At 38.2% G+C, this 25,532-nt stretch overlaps 1 protein-coding gene across 1 annotated transcript in view; it reads left to right on the top strand.

Moving 5' to 3' along the window:
• The window catches only part of adam19a (ADAM metallopeptidase domain 19a), a 117,514-nt gene that overhangs the window by 30,537 nt on the left and 61,445 nt on the right, over positions 1-25,532 (top strand). Inside the window, exon 3 of the mRNA XM_065289022.2 lies at positions 8,476-8,552. Within this exon, the coding sequence (XP_065145094.1) occupies positions 8,476-8,552 (77 nt within the window). The remainder of the gene's footprint in view (positions 1-8,475; positions 8,553-25,532) is intronic.

Genomic DNA, 25,532 nt, shown 5'->3' with positions numbered 1-25,532 from the left:
GATGAACTCCTTCGGCATTTGGGTCACACACAATGGAGAAAGTCGGTTCCTGGATGTTTAAATAGAATATATGATTTAGGACATTGAACAACTGGTTCAAAAGCCTTTTTGAGTGTATGATTTGTAATAAAAAAAAATATATAAAAATGCATTTATGTACACTGTCCTGCTCGGTAATGGGATTTGATAAGCCACATAATAAGCACGTCTTGGCACAGTCCACGTTCTTGGGCTGAAATTCGGCTTCTGTGCCTATTTGCAAATCTTATGTCAAATTATGTGGCGAGCGTGAAATAAAGAGCATTGAATGCACAGACATATGCACGGGCGGCACACAGGACTCAGTCGTATTTAATCGTGTTTCCTCAATCAGTGTTGTTTTGTTGGACGGATGACTCATTTTGGGGAGGGTTGGTTGTGCGTAAGGACAATTGGTCAAACTGAAGGCTATTAAGAATTATTTTGAGGATAATAATACAAATTTTGAGTAATGACATTTAAGTAGCTACTGTATGTTGTGAGTCATATATTGCACCCAAAATGGTTGCATTACTCAAAAAGGTGCACATTCAGAAGGCTTTATCAGATTTAGCAGTTCTTTGTGAGGGAAATGAAAAACGTACGTATTCAAGGTCTTGTAGGGTCCACATGCTTATTTGGAAAATGATTGCTCGAGGAATTTTTAAATTGAGTCGTGTTTGAAATGATTCTTTGTCGTATCAAAAGTAATTATTGTACATTACTTATTACCTGTGTTCAACTTTTCATGTTTTGCTTTGACCTGTTTGCTTTTTTATTACGTTCTGTGTAAAGGTTAAACTTGTGTGATTCATGCATTTGTGTGTGCACTTCTACATTGAAGTCTTTGAATGCCATATCAAGAATGTCCCTAGGATCAGGTATTTTTATATCAGTGCAGTTATTATCATTGCTTAAAAAAGGTTTGCAAGAAGCAATACAATAAAACGCAGATTTATAGAAAGGTCTTCTAACCTTTGTGGTTACCAAACCTCCTGTAGTTTTCTTATTTTATATCTTGCTTAGAAAGCATATTTTAAATAAATTTAAATGCAGTCTTAAGCCTTGAGTATAGTCTGTTTTTCTTACGTGTACGCACACGGTCGAACGCACAGCCTTATAGTTTATTTGAGTCATACGTTTACGCAGACCTTTGACGCATGCCCATTGCGACAAAATGCAACGCACCTCCTGGACTACATTCTACATTCTCCTATATGCACATGCATGACCTACAGGCCGAAGTATATACTCTCCATTTTACACATACACGAGGGTCTGTGTGATGCAATTTTCGTCATCAGTAGAGTGCACACGTACTGCACGCGCACCGTCAGATTTTTTAAACCCTAGCTGTTTCTCAACGTCAAGGATACTTTCTTGACAGGACTGGTCCTTACACTTCCTGCAGAGGCTAGCGAGGCTCCTCTTTAGCATTCGGAGAACACGTAAATGGAACAGGCTAGCAGGTGCATGTCATTGCGTCATACGTCAGTGAAAAGGTGTGCTTTCAGCGCTACGTGCATAAAATTGTGGGTGATTTCAGAGTGCGAAGAGCGCAAAGGCTACACATATGCATCCTTTCCTGTTTATGGGATATTTCTCGAACGATAGACTCAGTCCTTGGTTGAAATTCCGAGGATCCTTTCTTGACATTGAGAAACACCTCATGTGTACATTGTACGCTTGTTCACACATGCGCCTACAGGAGAATGATGTCATCGTAGCGCAGGAGATGCGTCGGAATGCGCATGCATCATGTCTGTGTACACGTACGAATAACTATATTATAGTTTACACAGTCTGTGTGTTCGACTGTGTGCGTACATTAGCGTAAACGAAAAAAAAAAACACACTACAATCCAGGCTTTCGCATGTGAGGTTTCAAAAATCTGGCAGTTTGCGACTGCGTGTACATATGCGCACACTCTCCTGATGATGAAAATTGTTTCACGCGCACTTTACGAGGACCCACGTGCAAAATGGACCATAGTTTGGGATCTCACACCATATCTATAACAGACGCATGCGGTGCGACTTGACCAAAAACAATAGACCCTATTATATTCAGTGATACTGTCCACACTGGAAGTAGCGTGATGCGACAAATCACAAATAGTAAACTGATTATTATGGCTTGTCTTTTATTGTGTTGCTCTGCTCGTGTCCGTTGCAGAAACTGGGTCAGATATCATATGAAGAGTTTTCATACTATCTGTATAAATGGCACCGATGTATTGTTTTCTGATATTTGTAAAGTAATAGTCAATTTTCTTTTAACTTTACAGATACAGGTAAAAATTATGAGTATGTGTCTAAACATGCTTTATAGTCTATACAGTTTTGGAAAAATAAAAAAATGTAAAAACAAGTTTTGCCTTGAATAATTTTTTCTCCCCCTTTAAAACGAAAGTGTTAAAATAACACATATTGTGTCTAGTTAAGGACATCCTGGATGCGTTCATTTTAACACATTGTTTTGTGTTATTTAACACATTATGTGTTATTTAAACACATGTGTCATTTCGTGTTGATTTTGAGTTCATATAAATAAAAGGGACAACACAAGAGGTGTTTAAACAACACAAAGTGTGTTGTCCAAAAATAACACAGAGATGTGTTAAGTTAAAGACAACACACTAGATGTGTTGTCCTTAGAAACAAGATGTGTTATTTTAACACATTCGTTTTAAGATGTACTGTGACCATTTCAGTCCAAGGTCTGTTAAATTCCAACAAACTCTCAGGAGTGACAAAATCAACCGACAGACTGAGAGCATGAAAGGACACATGAAAGATGTGATTAAAAATCAAGGATATTCCATAAAATTCTTTTTTGAACTATTCCTAAAATACATGCTAAAACATTAGTATTGTGCTGTTTAAAAATTAATATAAACTTGTTTTCTTTGAAGTTTTAATATCTGAAAACATTGAATCATTTTGTTAGTTTGTCTGTGTTTTTTTTTCCGCAAATCAGTGCAATAAAAACAATATTTTTATTAGGAATTTGACAGAAATGTTGCCAGTAGATGACAGGATGAAACAAATGACAGCTAGGGACCATTTTTGTGACCGTTTTTTTTTTTTTATTGACAGTAGCCTGTCACAGATCTAGTATTTTATATAATTTGTTACTAAACTGTATGCAAAACAAAACAATTTCTTTGTCTGTGCTTATTAATACGTCACTATCAGCAAGAATAAGCTGCGGAATGAACCAGACTTAATGATGATATTCATAAGCCAGACTTCTTGAGACTGATTTAATTGGTTTTAGATAAGTCTGAAATAGAAACATCTATTAAAGTCTAATATTTGCATTTTTAGTGGGTTTTTTGATGGCCGGGAGCAAATGGTTTTACCCTTCGGTATAATAATAGCTGCCTTTTAGCCTCAGTTAATTTTCTACAAATCAACTAAGATTTCTGCATTTCCCTGCCTTGTGACTCCTCTTCAACATAGTCATACACAAAGAAGGAAGAGATGATGAATCCAAGAGGACACCACGAGGACTAGTCTTGGTAAATTTGATCTGGAGCACACAGCTCCCTTAATGGCAGACAGGCCACATTAAATATATTGTCCTCATGGATGACTGGGCATATCTCAAAGCTGTCTGTCTACAAAAAGCTGCTAACCGTGCTGCAGAGCCGAGAAACTGAATAATTTCATTACCTCCATTAGTCAAAATGTGTCCAGCAAGTTCAAAGGAAAAACACACACTTACTGAAAATTATCTTCCTTACAAACCGAATTTGAAACCGGGACAATTTGTCACATTGAAAAGAGAGTGGATGTAATGCGAAATCACATTTTCTTTGATTCCCCTGGTTGGAGTAAACATTGTTTCATAAGGTTCCTCTGTGGTCCCAGTCTGCTATTATCTTCTATCAAAGATGATGCGATGTTTCAAATACTCGAAGGATATTAACAGAAGCAAAGTACAAGCTGGTGTTCTTTGTGAGATGCATACACTTCAAATCTGAATGTTTCCATATTTGTAGTGTACCTCACAGCATCTCTTCAGTCCTTACAGCTCTCATTGTTTCATCCAAAATTAATTATTTGCCTGGAAGACATTTATAAAAATCATAACAGTATTTGTAAAAGCAATGGCTGTCATAAAAAAATAAAAAATGCTGTCATAATTTAGTCAGGTTGTTCTGAACCTAAAAAGTTTTAAAATTTTCAATTTGCATCATTTATATAAACTTTTCGTGCGATGACTGCAAATAAGGTCTGGGTGAGTTTGAAACTGCATGATAGTTGGTAAATGATTTTAATATGTAACCATTGTTATATTATGTGTGGACATGTTCAAACAAATCTGCATGCCGAGGCACAAATTTAAAGCGCAGTATGGCGCTATCTTTCAAAACACGACAGGAGGCCAACGTTAGCTGTGTGACGGTGGATACAGCGCGCCTGAGTGCCCACCTCTCTGCCTTTGTGTTGCTCTTTCATTTATCATTCAGATGTAATCATGTCAAATGGGGGAACAACTAATTCCCCTGATATAAATATTTAAACTGAGGTGATGAAGAGTCTAGAAACGTGTCCAAAGGAGCTCGCCTAATTTAAACTTTTTTTAAAGGGACAGATCTGTGTAATGTTCATTTATAAGTACTTTCTTTCTTAATTCTTGCTTTCCACTCTTCTCCCTGAATGTGAAAGGAGATTTTTGTTGTCAAGAACTCATATTAACTTTTATTGTTTTCTACTCAGAAACATCCTACATAATGTAAAACATTCTGTGAAATATAAACATGATATATTTAACATTGAGAGAGTAAGGCTATGTCAAGAATGAAATCATAATGAAATTAATTATTGAAACCCAATTCTGATGCTCCAAATCTTATTATTAGATCATTAGATTATAAGACTTAAGCCTTGAGACGGTAATTGTTTCTCATGGGGACGTAAGGCATTTTCAACATTTTATTGCTGTCTGAATCCAGAATGTCATTGTTTTTCTTTGACCACCCGCATAAAAATTCCCAACCAGTTTTTTTTTGACAAACCCCAAGGTCGTGTGGTAATTTAATTGCTGTCCGAGTTTATAAAAGGGGATCAATACAAAAGTCATTCTGCATTTCCTTTTCGACCACTGAAAAGCACCTGTGAAGCATCTTTCTTTGTGTTCTTTTAAACATTGATGCCTTCATAACTGAAATGATGAGAAGTATATGCACTGAAGAAAAATCTTTGCTGCCTTACATTTCAGTCATTTTTTACTTAATATTATTTATTTTAACTAGAGATGAATTATAACTTGTATGACTTGTAAATCTACCGAGCCCCTAAGGTGACATTGGAGTAAAAAAATCTAAAGTTTAGTTTCATGTGCTCACGTGAAACTTTCATGTGCTCATGGAAAACCTTCATGTGCAGAATTTTTTTTTTAAGTTTAGTTTCACGTGCTCACTTGAAAACAACGCGTGCTCACGTGAAACTTTCGCTTTCACGTGAGCGCGCGATAGTTTCACGTGAGCGCGCGATAGTTTCACGTGCTCGCGCGATAGTTTCACGTGAGCACGCAAAACTAAACTTTAAAAAAAAAATTCTGCACAATACTTCGCATACCGCGCTCCTACATTTGAAAAAACGAACTTGAGCACGCAAAAGACGTGATATGTGAATCACCCCTTATACAATTTATAATTCCATATACATGCATATAAACCAAGTATCCGGGTCATGTAAATGATCATGTAATTAAAAGCACATGAGCATTTCCAAGTGTTTAGAATTAGAATAAGTTCAAATTTCATAATTTATCTTCATTCAAACACGTAATTTTATCGCGAAGGTGACATGCAAATATATTTTTACAGTCATTCTTGTAAGAAACAATTACTTTAGACTAGATTTACATACAGGGCTTTAGCCTAGATTTTAAAAACACTGAAAAAAATGATTCATTCAATTTACTAAATTTTTTTAAGGTAAGTGGTTGCAATCAATTTATTTAAGCTACATTTAAACAAAAGTTTTATTTTATTTTACTTTACTAATCTTTTTTGTTTAAATGTAGCTTAAATAAATTGATTGCAACCACTTACCTTAAAAAATTTTAGTAAATTGAATGAATAATTTTTTTCAGTGTACAAGGTCACATTGTTTTTATATTTTAATAGTGGCTTTATCATTTGAGGCTGGAATATTTCAGTACATTTTTTAAATATTAGCCTTTTGCATTTCTGTTAAGAAATCTATGAATTTGGAACAGATATGAGCTTGAGCAATGATGACTTTAAGAATTTTTATGTTTGGGTAAACTATTCCTTTAAAGGGAAATAAGTAAATTTTTGTTTACAAGCCAAGATACAGATGTTTATTATAGTGACTGACCTAGAGTAAATTAACTCTGCGGCTGTGTCCATGATGTAGAGCGCAAATAAAGCCAACACAAATAAAAAATATGACAGGAATGAAATGTTAAGCGATAACAGATTTGGGGTGTGCCGGCATGTTTTGACTGCTGGAGTCACTCTGGAGATTTGAATTCCAACAGCATTAGTACCGGCCTTTAGGCAGAATGCCACGACAACTTCTTCTGTCATGCACACATCTACCTGTACATTTTTTTTTAAATTAAGGTGCTTCACGATGCCATAGGAGAACAGTTGAACATTCTGTTTCAAAAAGGTATTTTGTAATGAAAAAGGTTCTTCTTTAGATTATAAAAATATGAAAGAAATTGTTCTTTGAAGAACCTTTAACTGAATGGTCCTTTCAGGAACCAAAAATTAGGGATGCACCGATACCACTTTTTTGGAATACGAGTACGAGTACGAGTACTTGCATTTCAGTACTTGCCGATACCGATACCGAGTACTTAATAAAAAACATGATTTAAATTTACAGGTAACAGCTTTAGTCATATAATTTAACAAAAAACAAGGGACTAGTTTTCCAGTTTGTTGTAAACTCTGCCTCTTTGGACAACACAAGAGGCATTAACCCCTTACACGCCACTCAAACATAGACATTTCTCAGACCGTGGTATCGATCCGTGTATCGGGGGACTTTTAACGAGTACGAGTACTTTAGAAAATGTGGTATCGAGGCCGATACCCGATACCAGTATCGGTATCGATGCATCCCTACCAAAAATGGTTCTTCTATGGAATCACTGTGAAGAACCTTTATTTTCAAGAGTGCATACAACAGTTTGAAGATCTCTGGCTTTATATCTTCGACTTTCTTCAAATGTCTGTTTCTCCTGTTGTCCTCTGGCTTCTCCTCTCATTTCATCACCTGTCTCTTTGACAGCAGCACGCAGCTCGCAGGGCTGGTAAGTGATTACATGTTCAGAAAGACTGATTCCCCCCTTTCCAACTCCCAATTTCTTCTATCTCAACCTTTCCTTCATTTGATTTGATAAATGTGTACTTATGTGAGACCCCCTCGCCTGCTCTCTCTTTAACCTACGGCCTTCAGCTAGGAAAATTTTGACAGATGTCTGCATGTGTAGTCCTCTGGTTTCTAATGCATTACTTAAAAACGCCCGTTTCTGTTTGCGTAGAAAATATGTCATTATCGTTTGACAACCCCTTGCAGTCAATACAAACTGTATTTTTCCTTTTCTGAAGAAAATTTTATTGATGCATGCGCGTGGAAGTCATCACAACAAATTGGGTTGCCAAGGTGTGCAGTTTTCAGCATGTTGCTAGGATGTTCATGGTTGCTAGGAGGACATGCATTCCACGTTTCAAGACACCAAATTGAAAAAATGGGGAGAAATTGCAAGATCTTTACATTTTTGTGTAGATGCTGTTGTTTACAGTGAAATAGCTGGCCAGTTAATGTTGTCATTGGCAATCTAATTTTGAGTTACGCAGGCAACAGATGTGCTTACACTGAATTACTTTCTCAGAACGCTCTTGCAATGAAAATGTTTCTGAGAAATGACTTGAATCTTCCCTGTTTATTCTTTCTCCATTTCTGTCTGCCGTGGTCCCTGTAGGGGTACTGTTTATTCAACATCTCTCCCCGCGGGTCGTAAAATATCTCATTGATTTTTTGTTGCCGCTGGACTAAGAGATTTTCCATTTGTATCACAGGACTTTTAATGGCCGGAGGGAGGAGTTCATGTCTACTGATGTCTGACTTCTTGGAAGAGGGTTAGATCAAAGTCCTCGCCGCTTACTCGTTTTATCTGCTAACACGGCTAACCACAAACATTACATGTAGAGCAAACAGTCACAGATGCTAGATTTGCCCCGTTGGCTTTTAACACTATGTCTTCCCTTAATAGCAGGGTTAAGAACTGACTCGGAAATAAAGCTCATTTTCTTTTCAAGGAGTGAAAATTTGGGGTTGTTTCGGGTGATGTGTTTTATTTATAATGGGGAGGGTCATTGGGCACAATGCATTCTTGCACATTATTTAAAACAAAATATGTTTGTCTTGATGGGCTTTCTTATTCATTATGTTTTCCTTCATCAGGACCAGTTTCCAGAGAGGGGGGAGATTTTGGTCTCAGCCCAGGATTTGAATCTGATTCTTGAAGTTGAAAGGAATCAGTAAGTAACATTTCTGAGTGATTAACTTTTACATCATGTTAATGTACTGTATCTAATAACATTCAATTATGTAAGCGTTAGCTAATTTGCATATACAAAAGGCCTTCTTCCATAACATTTGAAATGATGGTTGTTTTACGTAAAGTAATTTTTTCGCCCCCTTCTGCTTGGACAAAAGAGTCACTGGGTGTCCTGACAAATGGGAAGATTTCATACTGCCCATTTCCTCTGTGATGAAGCTGATGGCTTGAAGAAAATACAAATCCTTTATTAAAGATTGGTGCACAGGCATATTAGATTACAGAAGAGAAAAGTTCAATACCTTAATGGCCTGCCGAAAGATTTTATTATAAATTGTTATTCAAATTGTAATGCAGTCAGTTGTCATTGTTGCATGCATAGCCATTTTAATATTTGGCAAGGTATTATTTCACTAATGCAACTCTTAATTTATAAGTAGAGGCAGCTACTCAATAATAGGTAAGGATGTGATCCAGAATAATTCAGTACATTTATGGCAGGCAAATTTTCTTCAGCCATAATCGCCAGATTGTTGCATAAGGTTTATGCTCGACTCTAAGTGAGAATTTGGGGGAATTATTCGATTTATCAAATGGTAAAATGGCTGAACCAGTATAGGAAAGTTTAGCAGATAAAAAGTCAGTAGTCCACTATAATAACCTTGAATTTGATTGCATGCACATTTGTTTATGCAAAATTGCATGCTGGGATCTCAGTCACCCACTGAATGTTTGGCCAAGTGCTGAAATGAACCGGTCCTGTGCAGTTATATCTTAATTCTGGAAATCCTTGCAAACCATGTCTTTCTCTCCTCACATATTTCACTGTAACTTGGCAGAGCTAATGTTTATTTTAACCACACATGAACCTTGCATTCCCTTGGAGTCTTGGCCAGTCTAGTTCTCTAAATGTAGGTCAGAAGAATGGACATACACACGCACTGACACACATAAACACAGAGCAACCTTACTCCTGATTATTGTATGTGGCTCAAAGAAAGCCTCAAAGCATTCTGTGAACCTTTCTGGGGTTTGGTACAATACAGAATAGGTCTCTCCAAAGCAGGTCGAAGTGAAGATAACAAGGAGATGCGTTTGGGCTAGAGGAATGGCATTGAATCTAGATCGCATGCTCGGTGTAATGGACCCGGGAAATGGAAAATAGCCTGAGGATCATTTAATAAATTAGTTCGACATTTAGTCAGAGCTATTCTTGAACTGGATTAAAGAAGGTTAAGTACTTGAGTACAATTGCTGTTTGTCTAATTGGATCTTCACTTTGCATTTCTTGTATCACTAGTGCATCACTTGCACCCGAGTGCATTCAATACAGAACAGGAAGCTGCGCATGCAGCTAGATCCGAACTGAGAGTTTCTTCTTAAAAGGGAAGGGTAAGGGGAAATTCAGATGGTAATATTAGACCAGTTCAGGTTCTTAAGCCTGGTTAGTGCCCCTTGGCAAAAATAGCACTCTCTGAAGGTTGCAGCTAGTATGAATTGCAGCGGTGAGATGGTCTTAAAATATAGAAAGAAACTGCTTCGGATTCTGGTCAGAGATCTGTTGTGTTTTTAAAGCAGTGCTGTTGCCATGCACTCAAACATTTTAACCCTGAGCCTATTACTTTACTGATATTCTGACCTGTGACAGCTAGGGTTAGAAGTTTGTGGTGTATTGTAGATTACCCAAAACATGACCATAAAAACATGTTTTTCAAGGAAGTACTTGATTTTCAGTTGAATGATTTTGTCTCCAATTTGTGCTTTGATTGGTCGTCTTGAATAATAGCCTTTTTGTGTATTACAGACTGCTGGCTTTTATGTCCCACATATTCCTCTGGAAGTAAAAAGCTTTTATTTATCACAATATTGTTGAAAATAAAGAGGTGCCAATTTAGTTATTTTTACACACAAGCCTTGCTTAAGTTTAGATTGTCATTTCGGTATTATTTATATTCACACTCACACATAAGATATGTGTGATATTAATGAGCATGTTCGTATGTATTTGCATCTCAGCTGGTATTTCTTTGAAAGGCAGAGAGAGGATTTAAGGGGAAAGCTTTAGGCAGTGTTTCGATTAAAATTGTAATCAAATTAATTTCATACGTCAGTATTTTCTAAAAAACTCACATTAGTGTGGAATAAGAGCTAAAATAGAGACCATTCACAAAGGACCGGAAAATAAACTCGTACAAAACTTGGTAACGCTTTACATGCACATAAAATTAGCATGAACTAAGATTAATAAATTGTCTAGAAGTATTGTTTATTGAAACTTGATGTTAGATAACAAATACAACCTTATTGTAAAGCGTTACCCAAAAGTGACATACGAGTTGAAAGGAATGATTAATCAAACCACTTAATTATTAATAATTCAACATGCAACTGTAAATAAAAAGCCCTATAAAATAACCTTTATTCTCTCTAACAGCCACTTCCTGCCTTGATTTTCAAAGTTATGTTTTTTGCATGTACAAAGCAGAAGCATGTGTGCAGGATGTTGGTTTGAGAGGTGTGTAACTGTGAAAGTGGTTAGCGGAGTATGAAACCTTATCTGCCACCATAGACCAAAAACAATTATTTGTGACCTTTAAATAATTTGAGCAGTTTAAGGTGTGAAATCATAGTTATATTGTTGCTTATTTGGCTTATAATTTGGGACTAACCCAAAATGTATGTATGATGTGCACGATTAATTCACTTGTAATTTAATCCACCCATAGTCCACGACCTTCAAGTCCAAGACCATATTTTTTATTAAATAGAATAATCACAATAAATTAATGTTAAATTAACAGACATTTTAAATAAATTTTTATTACATTACACTGAATTATGCAGCAGTATGTACTTTAACTTATCAGTATTTAAAGGTACTGTGTTAATTGTTGATTGTTTCATTTGGAATGGTTAAAGGGTGACATTGTAAAGTAGTCTGTTGATGTCTTTTAAGGTCAAGTGGTTTGCAAGAAGATCGTTTTTGCCTGGGTACTTCACAGTCATCTAAAGTGTGTTTCTGAGGGAGTCAAGAGGGAGGGGGGAGATGCTGCCATACCAGGGGTGAAGGAGATTAATGGAGTTTATATAATATTATAGAGAGAGAGAAATGGGTTTGAGAGGTTTAAACTGATGGTTTGAAGGTGAAGGGATGATGGCAAGTGAACATAAGGGCTGTAGGGCATGGAGAGCAATGACAAAGAGAAATAGGGGATAGAGAAGAATTATAGGGAAAAAGAATATGAAGGATCCAAACAGGTGGATGAGGTTTTGATCCGGTGGCTAAACTTGGGAATAATGGCTGATGTACCATGAGCATGACCTCATATTCCATCACAGCTGAAGTGAAAGACCTACATATTTTAATGGGAAATTTTTTATGTATTCATCCCAGTGGATATGATTTCGAAAATATTTTATAAGGAGGTGAAACACATGTGCAGGATTAAGCCAACAGCTGTCTGTCCAATGCAGCATAAGTTATAACCTTGAAAACAAGTGAACATGATTTCACTTATGTAATAAAATAACTAGATTTGTTTGTCCCCAACACAAAAATATGGACTTTTAAACCACAACTTCACGTCTATCTCCGGTTCTGTGATGCACCAGCGTGACCTCACGCAAAAACGTCATGACGTCAAGAGGTCACAGATGATGTAGGCGAAACTACGCCCCAGTGTTTACAAGTGTGGAGAAAGAGGACCGTTCCGACGTTGTTGTATTTGGAATGATACTAATTAATGTCTTTGTGTCAGTTTATTGTTTAAAATGGTCCGCAAATGTGCGTTTCATATATGTAACACGTGACCTTTCTACATCACTACCCAAATACGTGAGGTCGCGCTGGCAAGTCACAGGACCAGAGATAGACGAGAATATGTTTTATTTTTCTTGTCAAAAATTACAATCGTTTTGCTAGATAAGACCCTTATGCCTCGTTTGGGATCTTTAAGAGTCCTTTGAAACTCTGTTGAAAAAAACGGTTAAGTGTTGAGTTAAGTGTTAAGTGTTGGGGTCCATTAAAGTCCATTAAAATTAGAAAAATCATAGAATGTTTTCCTCAAAAAATATAATTTCTTCTTGACTGAACAAAGAAAGACATAATTTTGGATGACATGGTAGTCAGTAAATTATCTGGATTTTTTAGTAATGTAATGGTGTTAAAGTTTTAGGTAAAGTCAAGTCTTTGGTGATGTGTAAATTCAAAGCTTCATCATAGCTGCTTCACTGATACCATGAAGTATTTCTTGAAGAAGTTGAACTCTAAAAAAAGGATGTGTTGCTTACTTCTGGGAATCTTCAAAACAAAACTGCAAACTTGGTAACGCAACTAAGAAAAGGTTCAGAAACTTCCCACAAAGACGTAGCATTCTTTAGAAATTGGTCAACATGGCTAAATGCATGATGGGATTATGCATATATGAATTCGATCTGCAGCAGCAGGAACGGTCGCATGCCTGCCTGACACGACTCTGATTCACACTGATTCACTTCTCAGACTTGGCCCTGCAGAAGGCTTGTTTTGTTCTCGCCTGACAAGCGGCCAGTGTTTGTGTAATCTGCTCTCTCATGCATCGTCAACATGAAGTAAACCTTCCTTCAGAATATACGACTAAAAACTAAAGAATCTATATTTACAATTAGTTCAGTGGTGATTGTTCACGATGCTCACTGACTGCATGGTAAAATTCCTGATATGGTCGTATTTATCAGCGTGACTGGGACAAGTAGCAGAAACATGCTGGCGGAAATAATAGTAAAATATCGAAAATGTGGTGTACTAATTGAAACCGTGAGAAGATGGGATAAACTGTAACTCTCATTTTTATAAACAGCTGTGTTGTAATAAGTTGTGTAATATATTGTCAAGGCACAGTGATTCCGAACTTTTGGACGGTGTACTGTTGAGCATTTTGGTCTAACACTGTGCATATGGTTGAATGCTTTCTGAGTGGTGTTCTCCACAGGATATAATGCTTAAGACAGATGCATACTCTCTTGGTTTCACACAGTGTCTTCCAAAATGTGTTAGGGTGAAATTCACAATGCAACACGAGTACATGACACATCCTCAGGGTTCTCACTATAGCTGACATTAGCATAAACTGTCTGCGTCTACGGGCACTTTTCTCTTTTATGTCAACTAGAATCATGGCAGAAAAATAATGAGAAATGGATCTTGCTGAGAATTTGTTATCGTAACGGCAACGCAAGAACGCACATGCATTTACATGTAAATCAAAGTTCTGCATAATTGAGGGAGTGGTCACTTGGTTGACAGGTGAACTGCCGCTGCTGTCACTACTGTCTAGCTAGGCGTGCGGTGTTACAGCAACCAGGCACCTCAGCCCATTTTCGCATGTCGGCGAGTGATGCCCAGTTAAGCACTACCAAGATGGCTCTGCCAACTATTGGCTTCAACCTTTTGGCGACTTCACGGACACTACGTCCATATTTTTTACAGTCTATGGTTAAAACAACCCAGCAAAGCTTAAATTACAACTCAAGGGGCTGGGCTCGGGCCTTTTTGACCCAACGCTGGGTTGAAAATAACCCAGCATTTTTTTGAGTATACGCAGAAAACTCTGTATACATGGGATTTGTCAGGTTTCTCATAGAAAATGCCGTCACCACTTGCACACCATTTAAAAACCGGCGTGAAATCTTTGAAAAGCAATACTGTTGCATTTCTTCTCATGTCTGCAGAACCTGTAAATGCAACAAGTTTTTAATTTCACAGTTTCTCCGTCAACTGCACTAGTCCAGAGCAGATTTTTATGTGTTACTTTTTGCTTCTGTTTGTGATCTTTATCTTTTTATGCGCACATATACAGAACTGTGAAAATCCGGTTAAGCCGTTTACATGTACCACGAAATCAGGGTAATAGAAAGAAATTTCCCTGCACTTTAAATTCTGCTGGGTTATTTTTAACCCAATGCTCGGTAAATATTGGACAAAACACATGTTGGGCTAATAAATAAACCTATGCTGGGTTGTTTCAACTCATGGTTGGGTTAACAACAACCCAACACAGGTTTTATAACCCAACATTGGGTTAAAATAACCCAGCAGAATTTAGAGTGTGTGCCGATCAGGTTTTGCTTTAGCAGTTTATGATTTCGCATGACCCTTACACATTCGTTTATTAAGCAAAATCAGAGTAAAGCCTTTATCACACAAAGATTACAGAAAATACATGGAAAATGCATCAGGGATTTGTCCAAGGATTGTTTGATTTTGGTTCATTCATACTGCTAATGATTTTCCGGATTCATTCACACACATCCCGTTAAGATTCCGTAAAGGCGCATTCTGTAAATGTTACAGCAGTGTTACTAGGTCCTCTTACTGGAACGATCCCAGAAACAATTACGGGACATGTTTACTTTCACACAGAAGGCATACTGGCAATTTTACGGGACTATTCTGGGATCAGCACGCTGTTTGAATGAGGCTTAAGAACACATTTAATGATGGCAGTTTATTAGTATTTTAAAGGTATTTATCGATGCATCAGTGCATTTGTCATTGGTTTATCTTGGTTAAAATATGTCTTAAATATTTTTTTATTAACCCACTAACATGTTTGGAATACTTTTATAATATATGTGCTTTCCAAACCTTTAGGTTGTGTTATAAGATAAAATGACAGCATTTTTGAAAAATTGTTTGCTTGGGTTCAGCTGAGTGATACACATCTGGGATGGCCTGAGGGTAAATTGTGAGAGGATTTTCATTTTTGGGTGAACTATTCCCTTAAGTATGTACAACAGGATAACACACTTGAAATTGGCTGGCCAAGTATTCACATCTGTGTTTCTGTACTCGTGTAGAGTATGTTTCTGTATTACGAGCGATTAGCATGCTGGCTGCCAGAGCTTCTCTTCTTGAACTTTGCCCAACCCATCTTTAGCAGATGTGTTAGCAGTCAGTATATAACCCTTATAGGGGAACAGCGGGTATGTTTGTTTTAGCATAAAGCCGACTTACAGTTATGCATCTGTCGTGTATTGTTATATCTGAAATATTTAAAGCCTTCGTCCTGCCACATCATGAGTCACTTCATTCCAGAAACGTAGATGTTGTCTTATATTTTGTCTCACTTTATTTCTCTCTCTCTCTCTCTCTCTCTCTCTCTCTCTCTCTCTCTCTCTCTCTCTCTCTCTCTCTCTCTCTCTCTCTTTCTCTTGCATTATCAAAAGCAATCTCCACACCCTTCCCCCATTTCCTTTGTGTTTTCTCTCTCTCACTCTTTTCCTCAATCTAGTGTACAGTGCACTGCTGGTTTGAATGAGGTGATTGGTAACAGATGGTGCCGCTTTAAAAGGGCAAGGAATGTTTTGCCGCAGTAGGTCACTGGGCCATGGTCGCTTTCTTTCTCTTTCTTCTCACTCTCTGTGGCTCTCATAAAGTTGATCCCAGCAAGCTATAGCCGTCACTTCACCATCTTAAGTTAACTATAGACCCAATATATTCTGGCTATGGGTAACCCACTTCTAGCAAAAATAACCTTGAATTTGGTTACATGTTACCAAAATAACTTGCGAGATGCATGATATTCCATCAGGTAAGCAAAGTCAACAGTGATTACAAAGCGTTTGGATTCATGTATTTATTTTATTTTAGGGGCTACGGTTAGACGTCTATATAATTTTCATGGACAGCTCAAATATTGCCTTGTTTTAGCCTAGACGTCTGGGCTGTGCTTGTACGGCTATTAGATGTTTAAAATTGCTTGTTGGTTATTTGTGGATGTGCTGCGTAATCATAATATTTTCTTTTTTTTCTTGCCTCTTGCAACATAGTAAGCCTTGTCTCATTTTTTTTAGCATATTGTGTTTCAGTGGCGGCCGTTACTTCTTTTTTCAAGGGGGCTTGATGCAAAGTTTGTCAAAACATGTATGTAGCCCGTCATGTGTGTGGTTCGTAATTTCAAAATATGTGTTCTGCGCATTGAGAGATCCTGTGTGCGTCACGTGTCTTGTCAAAATAAGTGCTTGCTGCAGATGCGTCTAAAGGGTTTATGATAAAAGAGACACTCGCGTTTGCCAGATACTCGCATAATCTTGTGCGTAATTTACTGTTAAGGGAGTGTCTTACGTGTATTTTGTGAACGTGAGCTTCTCTTTTATCATAAACAAGTTTGACGCGTGTGCAGCAGGCATTTTGACAAAACACGTGATGCACATGGTTCACATGACGCAACAAACACATATTGTGAAAACATGAGCAACACACGACACTCCGAACACTTATTTTGAATTTGCGCCCCTCAGATGAGCAGTCATGAGCCGCCACTGTTGTGTTTTAGAGTAAATATGCATTGCGATTGATGCTTTGTCAGCAATTGTGTGAATTTTAATGCTTGAGGTTGAGATTTATTTTAATCAGTATCAAAAATAGTGAGCAAAAATAGAAGTGATGCTGCCTCAGTTAGCACCAATATTAAAAGGTCCACACCCTGAACTGCTCTAAATGGTGCACACATCCTGAGTTGTGGTGAATCTAGGTGTTATGGCACATACTGGATTATCTTTAGTCTCAAACAAACATCCTGTACACACCTCTTTACTTACAGAAATAAAAAATAAAATTTTGCTGCTCCTAATTGCGTTAGAGCCTCCCTGATCCTAAATGATTAATATAAATAGTTAAAACTCTTGATTGGGCTGCCTTCAACATGACAGCTGCAATAGCCAATAAGAGCATGCAAGTTACAAACCATGAGGCACAAAATCATCTACATGGGCAAATAAAAAACAAAATATTAATTTCAAATATTTTGGTGGCAGTTAGGGCCTTTTTTTACACCTGGTCACTTCATGTGTTTTCTCTGATCGGATAGCTATCTGATTTGTTAAGACTGTTCCATTTACATTTGGCCACATAAATGCATCTTGGCAAGATGGATATGAATCTGATCTTCTTCTCCCGTGCAAAATGCAAATACACTATTCATTAAAAAACTTAAGATAACGTTTATGCAATAAAAGGCAGCACTTAGTGTATGTTTACTGTATGTTTTGGCAGGGGACGCGTATCTCCTTGCTCGGCATGAGCTGGAATGCGCAGTACAAGCAGCAGGAGAGTGATGGCGTGATGATTTAACGTACAGGTCCATGACGGGAAAAAGCATTCACTAAAGTTTTATTTCTCTGTTTAATATCATTCGAGTTTGTCATTGGACTCTTTTATTGGTTCTATAGAAAGCTTTTTTACCCGCTGTCGTCGCTTCATAAAGCAACAAGCGTGTCGTCTTTGTTTTTTTACCTCTTTGCCGGCTAACTTACGGGTGACGTGTTTATGTTTGGGAGGAGTTATGCGCTGACATATGTGGTTTCATCAACCAGATGTATTTACACTTGCCCAGTTTCGTCTGAAATGCGTCCCTGACCACCTCCTGAAGTGGTTTGAGCGATCGGATTTAAATCCGTCTCAAAAACGTTTCGGAGGGCATTTACACCTGGTCTTTTTATGATCAGATAGCTATACGATCAAATAAAACGCATGAGGTGACCAGGTGTAAAAAGCCCCTTAGACATTTTATGTTGGCATTAAAAAGAAACAGTATAGTATAATGATACATTACACATGTAATTATAATAGATGATCAACTAGCCTACCAGATGAGTTGTGTGTTACCAGTTTTAGTGGTTGTTATCAGGGACCATCCGACCTCATATAACGTAACTGACCAATCAGAATCAAGTTTTCCAGAGAGCTGTGTACTTGTTTAATAAAACCAGTTTTATTTTTGTGTAATAAAACATTTTACAAGTAACATTTATTTCACCTTGCTCTTTACTAGACATCACGGTCTGGATAAATAGGGGCTGTAAAAATGCACGAGTAAAAATGTAATTGAAGGTGAAGTAAGGATACAAACACAATGACTGCTCTGATGTGGCCTCTTTTTTTTCAAGTCTGTCTTTCTACTAAGAGCTATGAGTAATTTCACTACAACTGATAGCTGAATTGCACATTTTACCTCAGTGAGAAACACACACGCGCACACCCACACAAATACACACACACACACATACACATACACAAGCCCTATTTGCTTTGTTCCTCTAACCCAGCTGTGCATAAAACAAGCACATTAATCTAAGACGAAGTTTGCTGGACAGTTATCCCAGACTCTGGTGGTTGAAAATAGAAGAATAATGAGAACACACACACACACACACACACACACACACACACACAAACACACACATTTTTTCCTTTTCCAAAATGCATGCCCTCTGTTTCAGAAGAAAACCTTAAGAGGCATCTGGCTTTAAACTCTGTCTATGTCTCCGTCATTTGCTGCTTATTATTTAAGATTCAGCAATAATTATCTTCATCAGCATCATCATCTCATTTTCATCAGCTGGGTTCATCAGCTGTAATTCAATATACCATTTTTTAAAGCCAAACATTGGCACGTAGAGTCACTCAAACAGAGCAATGTTTCCTTATTAATTTATGCTCCATAGGAAAGTCTTACATTGCATTTTACGATATGCAAGACAAATATCTTAACATCAAAAAAATTTCACACATCACCTTTAAAAGTGAATACATAAATTCTAGCGAAGCTTTATTACTAAACGGTCTCGCAATTTCTTATGCCAGCTATTCATCCACTGAGGATAACAGTTTGGAGAGTGTGGGAGCAAAACGATGGATGTGCTACATTAGTTAGAGGAAGCAGATGGATGCACACTTGCATACATTTGGCAGCAAACCTGCACAAAATATACTATAAAAGCTGATACTCAGCGAAAATGTAAAACGTGAATATAGAGTGATGTATTATTGTTGCGTTTAATGCATTTAAATCTAACAGTGTGTAAATTATACAGGTGCATGCATTATGCACAATGCTACATCTATAAGAGAGGCGTTTTTTTTAAAAGAAGTATTGTTTGCTGCAATGCTTGTGACTCCATAACTAACATAGCTCATGCCGAGAAGCCGCCTCAAATCATGTTCCCCTCTTTTCTTCTATATCTTGCCTACTGGGGCTTCAGTATAGAAATGAATCAGTGTTCAAGGTTCAATTGATTGGGCAGCACAGACTCCTATGCAACGCTAGTACTGCTCAGAACTGCTAACAGGTGATTTGGCTTCCATTCTATTTAAAGATAAAACATAAATGGTTTTAGCTGAGTGGTTCTTTGACCACGGGGACCTTGTGAAATTAATTAAACTTAAGCTAACATTTTTAGATTATTGTGCCCAATTGTAAAGGTGGTTGTTATAGAAAAGTCATTTAGTTTCCCTGTTGTGCTCTCAAAGCAAATATGCTCTGCCTTGCAAACACAAAAAAGATAGTTTGCCACCAGAAACATTTTTTTAAAATTTTAAAGCCTGTTTTATTTCACGCTTAATATAAATTCCAACTAAATCCATCCAAATATTAATGAATATCTCTGAGTCTCATGAGATGAAAAAGTACAAAAGCTGTCACTGGGGTGGTACCCTTTTACAATTGTGTATATTAGTAGGCTACTTCAAAGGTACATATTGGTGTGTTTTTTTGTGTGTTTTCAATTGTTTCCAGTGGAAGCACAGCATTTTTCAAAGCTTTTAAACGTGGCTGAAAATGCCAGGTGGAGAGGAAACCACAGGGGGCATGCACACCAAAGCTTTTATGCCAGCCGCCGGCACATGTTCTCAGTGGTTTCCAATGGAAGCGCGATATTTTTCAAAACAACCAGTAGCTGGCGGATTTTTTTCATGCTGAAAGCCGGCGCTTGGCAGTTTTCACACTCTTAGGGGTTGTGCACACCAAAACTTTTAAACACGGCTGAAAACGCCTGGAGGACACCGATTGCCAGCTGTTGTTCAGCTTAGCGCCAGCTTTCTCTAGCCGAGCGCTTTGGTAGCTGTGATACTTGAGCTGTGAGTCGGTTGGTTGTTGTGATACTTGTCCCGCCCCTCCTTCTCTGTGATTGGACGGCCATGTGAGAACTGACATTGACGAGCGGAGCTTTTCACCCAAAGTTGAATCTCTTTCAAATCTCGACGCTCATCGCCGAGCGTGGAAAAACTGCAGAGCACAGGTTTTCACAGCGGATGAAAACTGTTAGCTGCTAGCTTATTTGATAAAAACAGACTTTCCATTGCAAACAATGTAAAACATACGCCGGCCGCGGGTGTAAAAGCTTTGGTGTGCACGCCCCCTTAGAATGAAGGGTTAAAAACAACACATTAGTGTTGATTCTGGGACAACACACTAAATGCGTAATCTCTGTTATTATTGAAACAACATATTTTGTGTTACTTTTAACACAACTTGTGTAATATTTTAACACAAACTCATCACAAAATTACACATAATGTGTTAAAAATACACATAATGTGTTAAAAGCTTAACACACAGAGATGTGTAAAAAATTAACACATCCTTACTAATAGTGCAATGTCAGTTCTCACACGGCTGTCCATTCACAGTGGAGGAGGGGCGGGACAAGTATCACAACAACCAACCGGCTCCCAGCTCAAGTATTACAGCTACCAAAGCACTCAGCTAAAGAAAGCTGGCGCTCAGTTGAAAAAACTGCATTTGGCGTCCTCCAGGCATAAAAAAGCTTTGGTGTGTCCTACACCACAGAGCGCCGGCTTTCAGCGCGGAAAAAAATGCCAGCTGCTGGCTTTTTTGAAAAATGCCCTGCTTCCATTGGAAACATATGCCGGCCGCCAGCATAGAAGCTTTGGTGTGCACGCCCCCTAAAAGACGGCGCTCTGCGTTTTTTCTGTGCTCAACGCTGAGCGCCGAGAGTTTAAAAATATTCAACTTTGAGTGAAAGCTCAGTTTGTAAATGTCAGTTCTCATACGGCCGTCCAATCACAGTGGAGGGGGGGGAAATATCACAACAGCCAACCACCGCATCGTACAACGACTGATAAACAAAGCAGAAGTATCACAGAAACCAAAGCACTCAGCTGGAGAAAGCTGGCAGTTGGCTGAAAAAGCTGGTTTTCAGGTGCGTTTAAAAGCTTTGGTGTGCACGCCCCCTAATAGTAACAGCAACCAGTTTGTGCAGATCTTTTACAATTTTGGAAGAAATAACCTCTTTTATCTTGAGAGCATATAGATATGAATGTCTCTTGCCTTCAGTTACCGATGTACGAAACATTTGAACAACTGACTGGCAGGATGTATACATGACTGGTGGATTGTGCATAATTATGCCTATAGGCAATAATGCTCTCAGCAGGTGATTTAAAGGTAGTTATGTTAATGTAAGGTCTGCAGTCATTGCTATTAAAAACTGGTGGATGTTTGTTTAGATGTGTGTGTTATCACATTGATGTGCATTTGAAATCTTGTAAATGTTTTGTATTTGGTTCTTTCTCATGCTGCAAAATTTTACCCGCACAGCACTTTTTTATGAGAGGTTATTATTGTGCTAATCACTGTAAAGTGACTCCAGAATAATGAATATGAAATCATTTAGATTTTGTTATTTTTCTGGTAGGAATTACAACTATGTTAATCTCAGTATTGTTCATTTGGTATTGTTAAGATAAACTCTCTACTTAACCTAATTTACCAATTAGTCAGGCAAATAGTCGACTATTAAACTACTTCACCTTCCCAGCACATCCCTAATTAAGTCATACAAAACTTTCCACTAATGTTTTTACTTAACCTTGGGTGTAAAATTGTCCAAATTGTAAAATGTTATGCTCGCTTGGAGAAATGCGCAGAGATGGGAGATTTGCTTGGAGGCTTGCAACACGAATACTCGCCAATCTATTTTCCTGAGATTGTTCTCTTGTGCAATTTTACACACACTCTGATCTACTAGAAAGGGAAAGATAGCTGTTCAAGCTTGTTGCTTGTAACACTCTAACACATTTGAAGCAAGCAGCAACCTTCGGGTCTCTCGCTTGAATCTTGACTTAGGGCGCACTCACACTATCCAAACCAAACCGCGCTCGGGCGCGTTTGACCCCCAAAGCCTGGTTTGTTTGACTAGTGTGATCGCTCTGATCCGTGCCCGGGTGTGGATTGGTTAATCGGGTTGCAGAGGTGGGCCGGAGCGTGGTTCACTTGGGCTGAGGCGCGGAAGGCAGTGGTGTGAGCGCAATCGCGCCTGAGTGCGATTCAAAAGATGAAGACGTCAGTTGCGCGACCACTCACCTTCATCTGCCTCCGTAAAAACCTTTTGATGCGAGCAGCGGGGTTACGTGAATGTCCGAGCTGCACACGTGACAGATCAACTAAGCAATATGATGACATGTGAAAGGGCTGTCTGTAATCGCGCACCAAACAACTCCGAATAAAAAACACAGACTTATCTTTACGGGGGTTCCAGTGTTAAGAGAGAGCTTTACTTCCTGCTTTTTTCAAAACAATCGCATCTTAATGACGAAAGCGCACCCGGAATCGGATCGATAAAAAGTACAGTGTGAGTGCGTGCACCTGGGGGAGTAGGGAGGGGTGACAATCGCGCTGCGGCATGGTTTGGTTTGGTTTGGATAATGTGAGTGCGCCCTCAAACTGCAATTCATCAACTGACCGAGAGACTCCAAAAGTGAGTCGATCCTTCAACTGTGAGGGGATGATTTTTGTGGAACTCATCTGTTTTTTCTCCTAGGGGGTTTTTCACCCCGGGGAGGCAGCCTTTTTGGGCTTTACCTAGCTTCCTCTTCTATACGTTGCTTTAGTAATACGTGCAATTATAATATTGAGTCATAGCCGCAGCAAATTTAACTGCTCATGCTATCATGTATTCTGTTGTGCTATCTGTCGTTTTCTGTGCTTTTCACTGCTTCTATTTATGTAAAGCTGCTTTGAAACAATTGACTTTTGTGAAAAGCGCTATATAAATAAAATTGAATTGAATTGAATTGAATTGTTTAAATTATACTAAGCTTTAAAGTTCTGCGTAATTAAGGGCGTGGGCACTTGAATGACAGACGGATTGTCACTACCAGAGCTTGGTGGTTCTGGTTTCCGGCACCTCAGCTCCACCCACATTTCACCTCTTTGCCCATTTTTGGTTATCTGGGAGTAGCACATGGTGACACGGTTCCAAGATGGCGACAACCGGCTTGCCCACTTTGGGCTTCAAAGGATCCGGTTGCATGAAACTCCTTAAGTGTTTAAGTGTTAAGTTTTTTCCTGAGGGAAAACAATCCCTAAGGTAAGGGATTTCTTTAAGAGCATCTTAACTGTCACCCTTACCTAAGTTTTTATACTCAAGTTTTTAAGGGAAAATGGGACTTAAGGACTTTGTAGAAACGCATAGCAGAACTTAAGGTAATACTTTAGCATTTAAGGGTAAATACTTATTGACAGCCTTATGGTTCCCTAAGTTAAACCCATTTTTATTAAGGGTTCCCTTAACCTTATATTTAAGGAATTTGTTAGCTTAAGGACTCTCATGCAACCAGGCACAGAATCCTACGGGTGATGTTATGGACACTATGTCCATTATTTTATGCAGTCTATGATTTGAACATTACCTTTCACATTTAACATGAATATTCTTCATATTCTGAAGCAGAGGTCTTCAATTTTCTTCAGGCCAATAATTTTCAGTATACACAGTCACATACTACATACAGTTAACATATTAATGTACTACATAACCGTTTAAATTTACTGAATACATTTTTATGTGCATTTGCTGCCTACATTTATTTTCCCCCAAAAAAATATTTTGAATTCAAACTATATTTGGAGACCCCCGGACCCCAAGGGGTCCTGGACCCCCTGTTGAAGACCCAAGCATTCTTAAAATGTCCTGAGAAATCTCAGGTACACAATCAATATTGATTTTAATGCAACACCTATTACAGCTATGGCAAGCCAAACTATAGTACAATACTATAGTATAACTTTTTGGCCATAATGCTCCAAATAACAAAGCGGACCTCTATTCTTTAAGCTAATTGAACACACGTTTTTTCCTGGGGAATTTTAACAACAAAGCAACTAGAGCTTTGCATACATTAAGCCAGAAGTGTATGTTTCATTTTGTAAATTATTTGGGAGAAAGAACTAAAGCATTGGTATGCTGGTCCTTAATAAGGTATATTTGTCATGGGGCTTAGGCCTACAGGTTTCTCTAAACAAGCAAGATTAGCGTTTGAACGGTTAAAATGGCTCTTAGGAACATTGTGATTCACTGCAAAAATGAAACAATGTGGCTCATGCCTTGTTAATCACATTAATAGAGGTTTTGTGTTTTTCTCCACAACCCACAATTGTAAGCCACTGTGGCTAGTTGTACGACCCTAATGAATGCGTATCCTTAAGCTGTGATTTGCGTGCAATGAATGCTCTTACGTGGTTGTGAGGTTGTTAATTAGGTGGGGTTGTTTTGTTTGCGTCTTTGTAATATCCGAAGAGAGAGCGTCGTTGTTCGATACACTGTGAAGTGTTTAAATGGTGGATTAAATGAAAAAGAGATGTTCGCTAGAGTAAGGGTTTTCAGAATTTGTAAAGCACCTTTTCTTCTAGAGCTGTTATGTTTGATGTTTTGGGAATTGGAGTCTCATGAAACGTGAAAACCATTGGACCTGTAGATAGCGTTGCGCTCTCAGTAATAAATACACAAATCAAACTGTCAGATGTGTTCTCTCATTAAAATATAATGGACCTCTAGTCCTCCCGCAAACAGGCACAGATGGACGCAACAGTCTCTTCTCTCCAATTCCACAATCTCAGCAGAAGCCCGAACAGCGGCTTTAGATTGAAATTGTGCCTTCATTTCACCGGCGGGTCATCACTTTGATTCGATGCATGTTTCAAGATTTCATTTCCTAGCATATTCCTCGCTCTTAAACAGCTCTTTCCAAAATGGTGGTCCTTACGGCTCACGTCTGCTGTTTTGGTGGTATTGCCATGTTGAAGCTTCATCTCTTTCAAAAGCCTGCAGTGCAATTTCATTTTCAATGGAATATTGGATTCAGATCTGCTAGGTATAAAAATGTCTTGCAGATGTGCTC

The sequence above is a fragment of the Paramisgurnus dabryanus genome, chromosome 2 (assembly GCF_030506205.2).
Source record: "Paramisgurnus dabryanus chromosome 2, PD_genome_1.1, whole genome shotgun sequence".
Lineage (NCBI taxonomy): Eukaryota > Metazoa > Chordata > Actinopteri > Cypriniformes > Cobitidae > Paramisgurnus > Paramisgurnus dabryanus.
The sequence above is the reverse complement of the archived record's forward strand: the minus strand, read 5'-3'. Positions and strand labels throughout refer to the sequence as shown.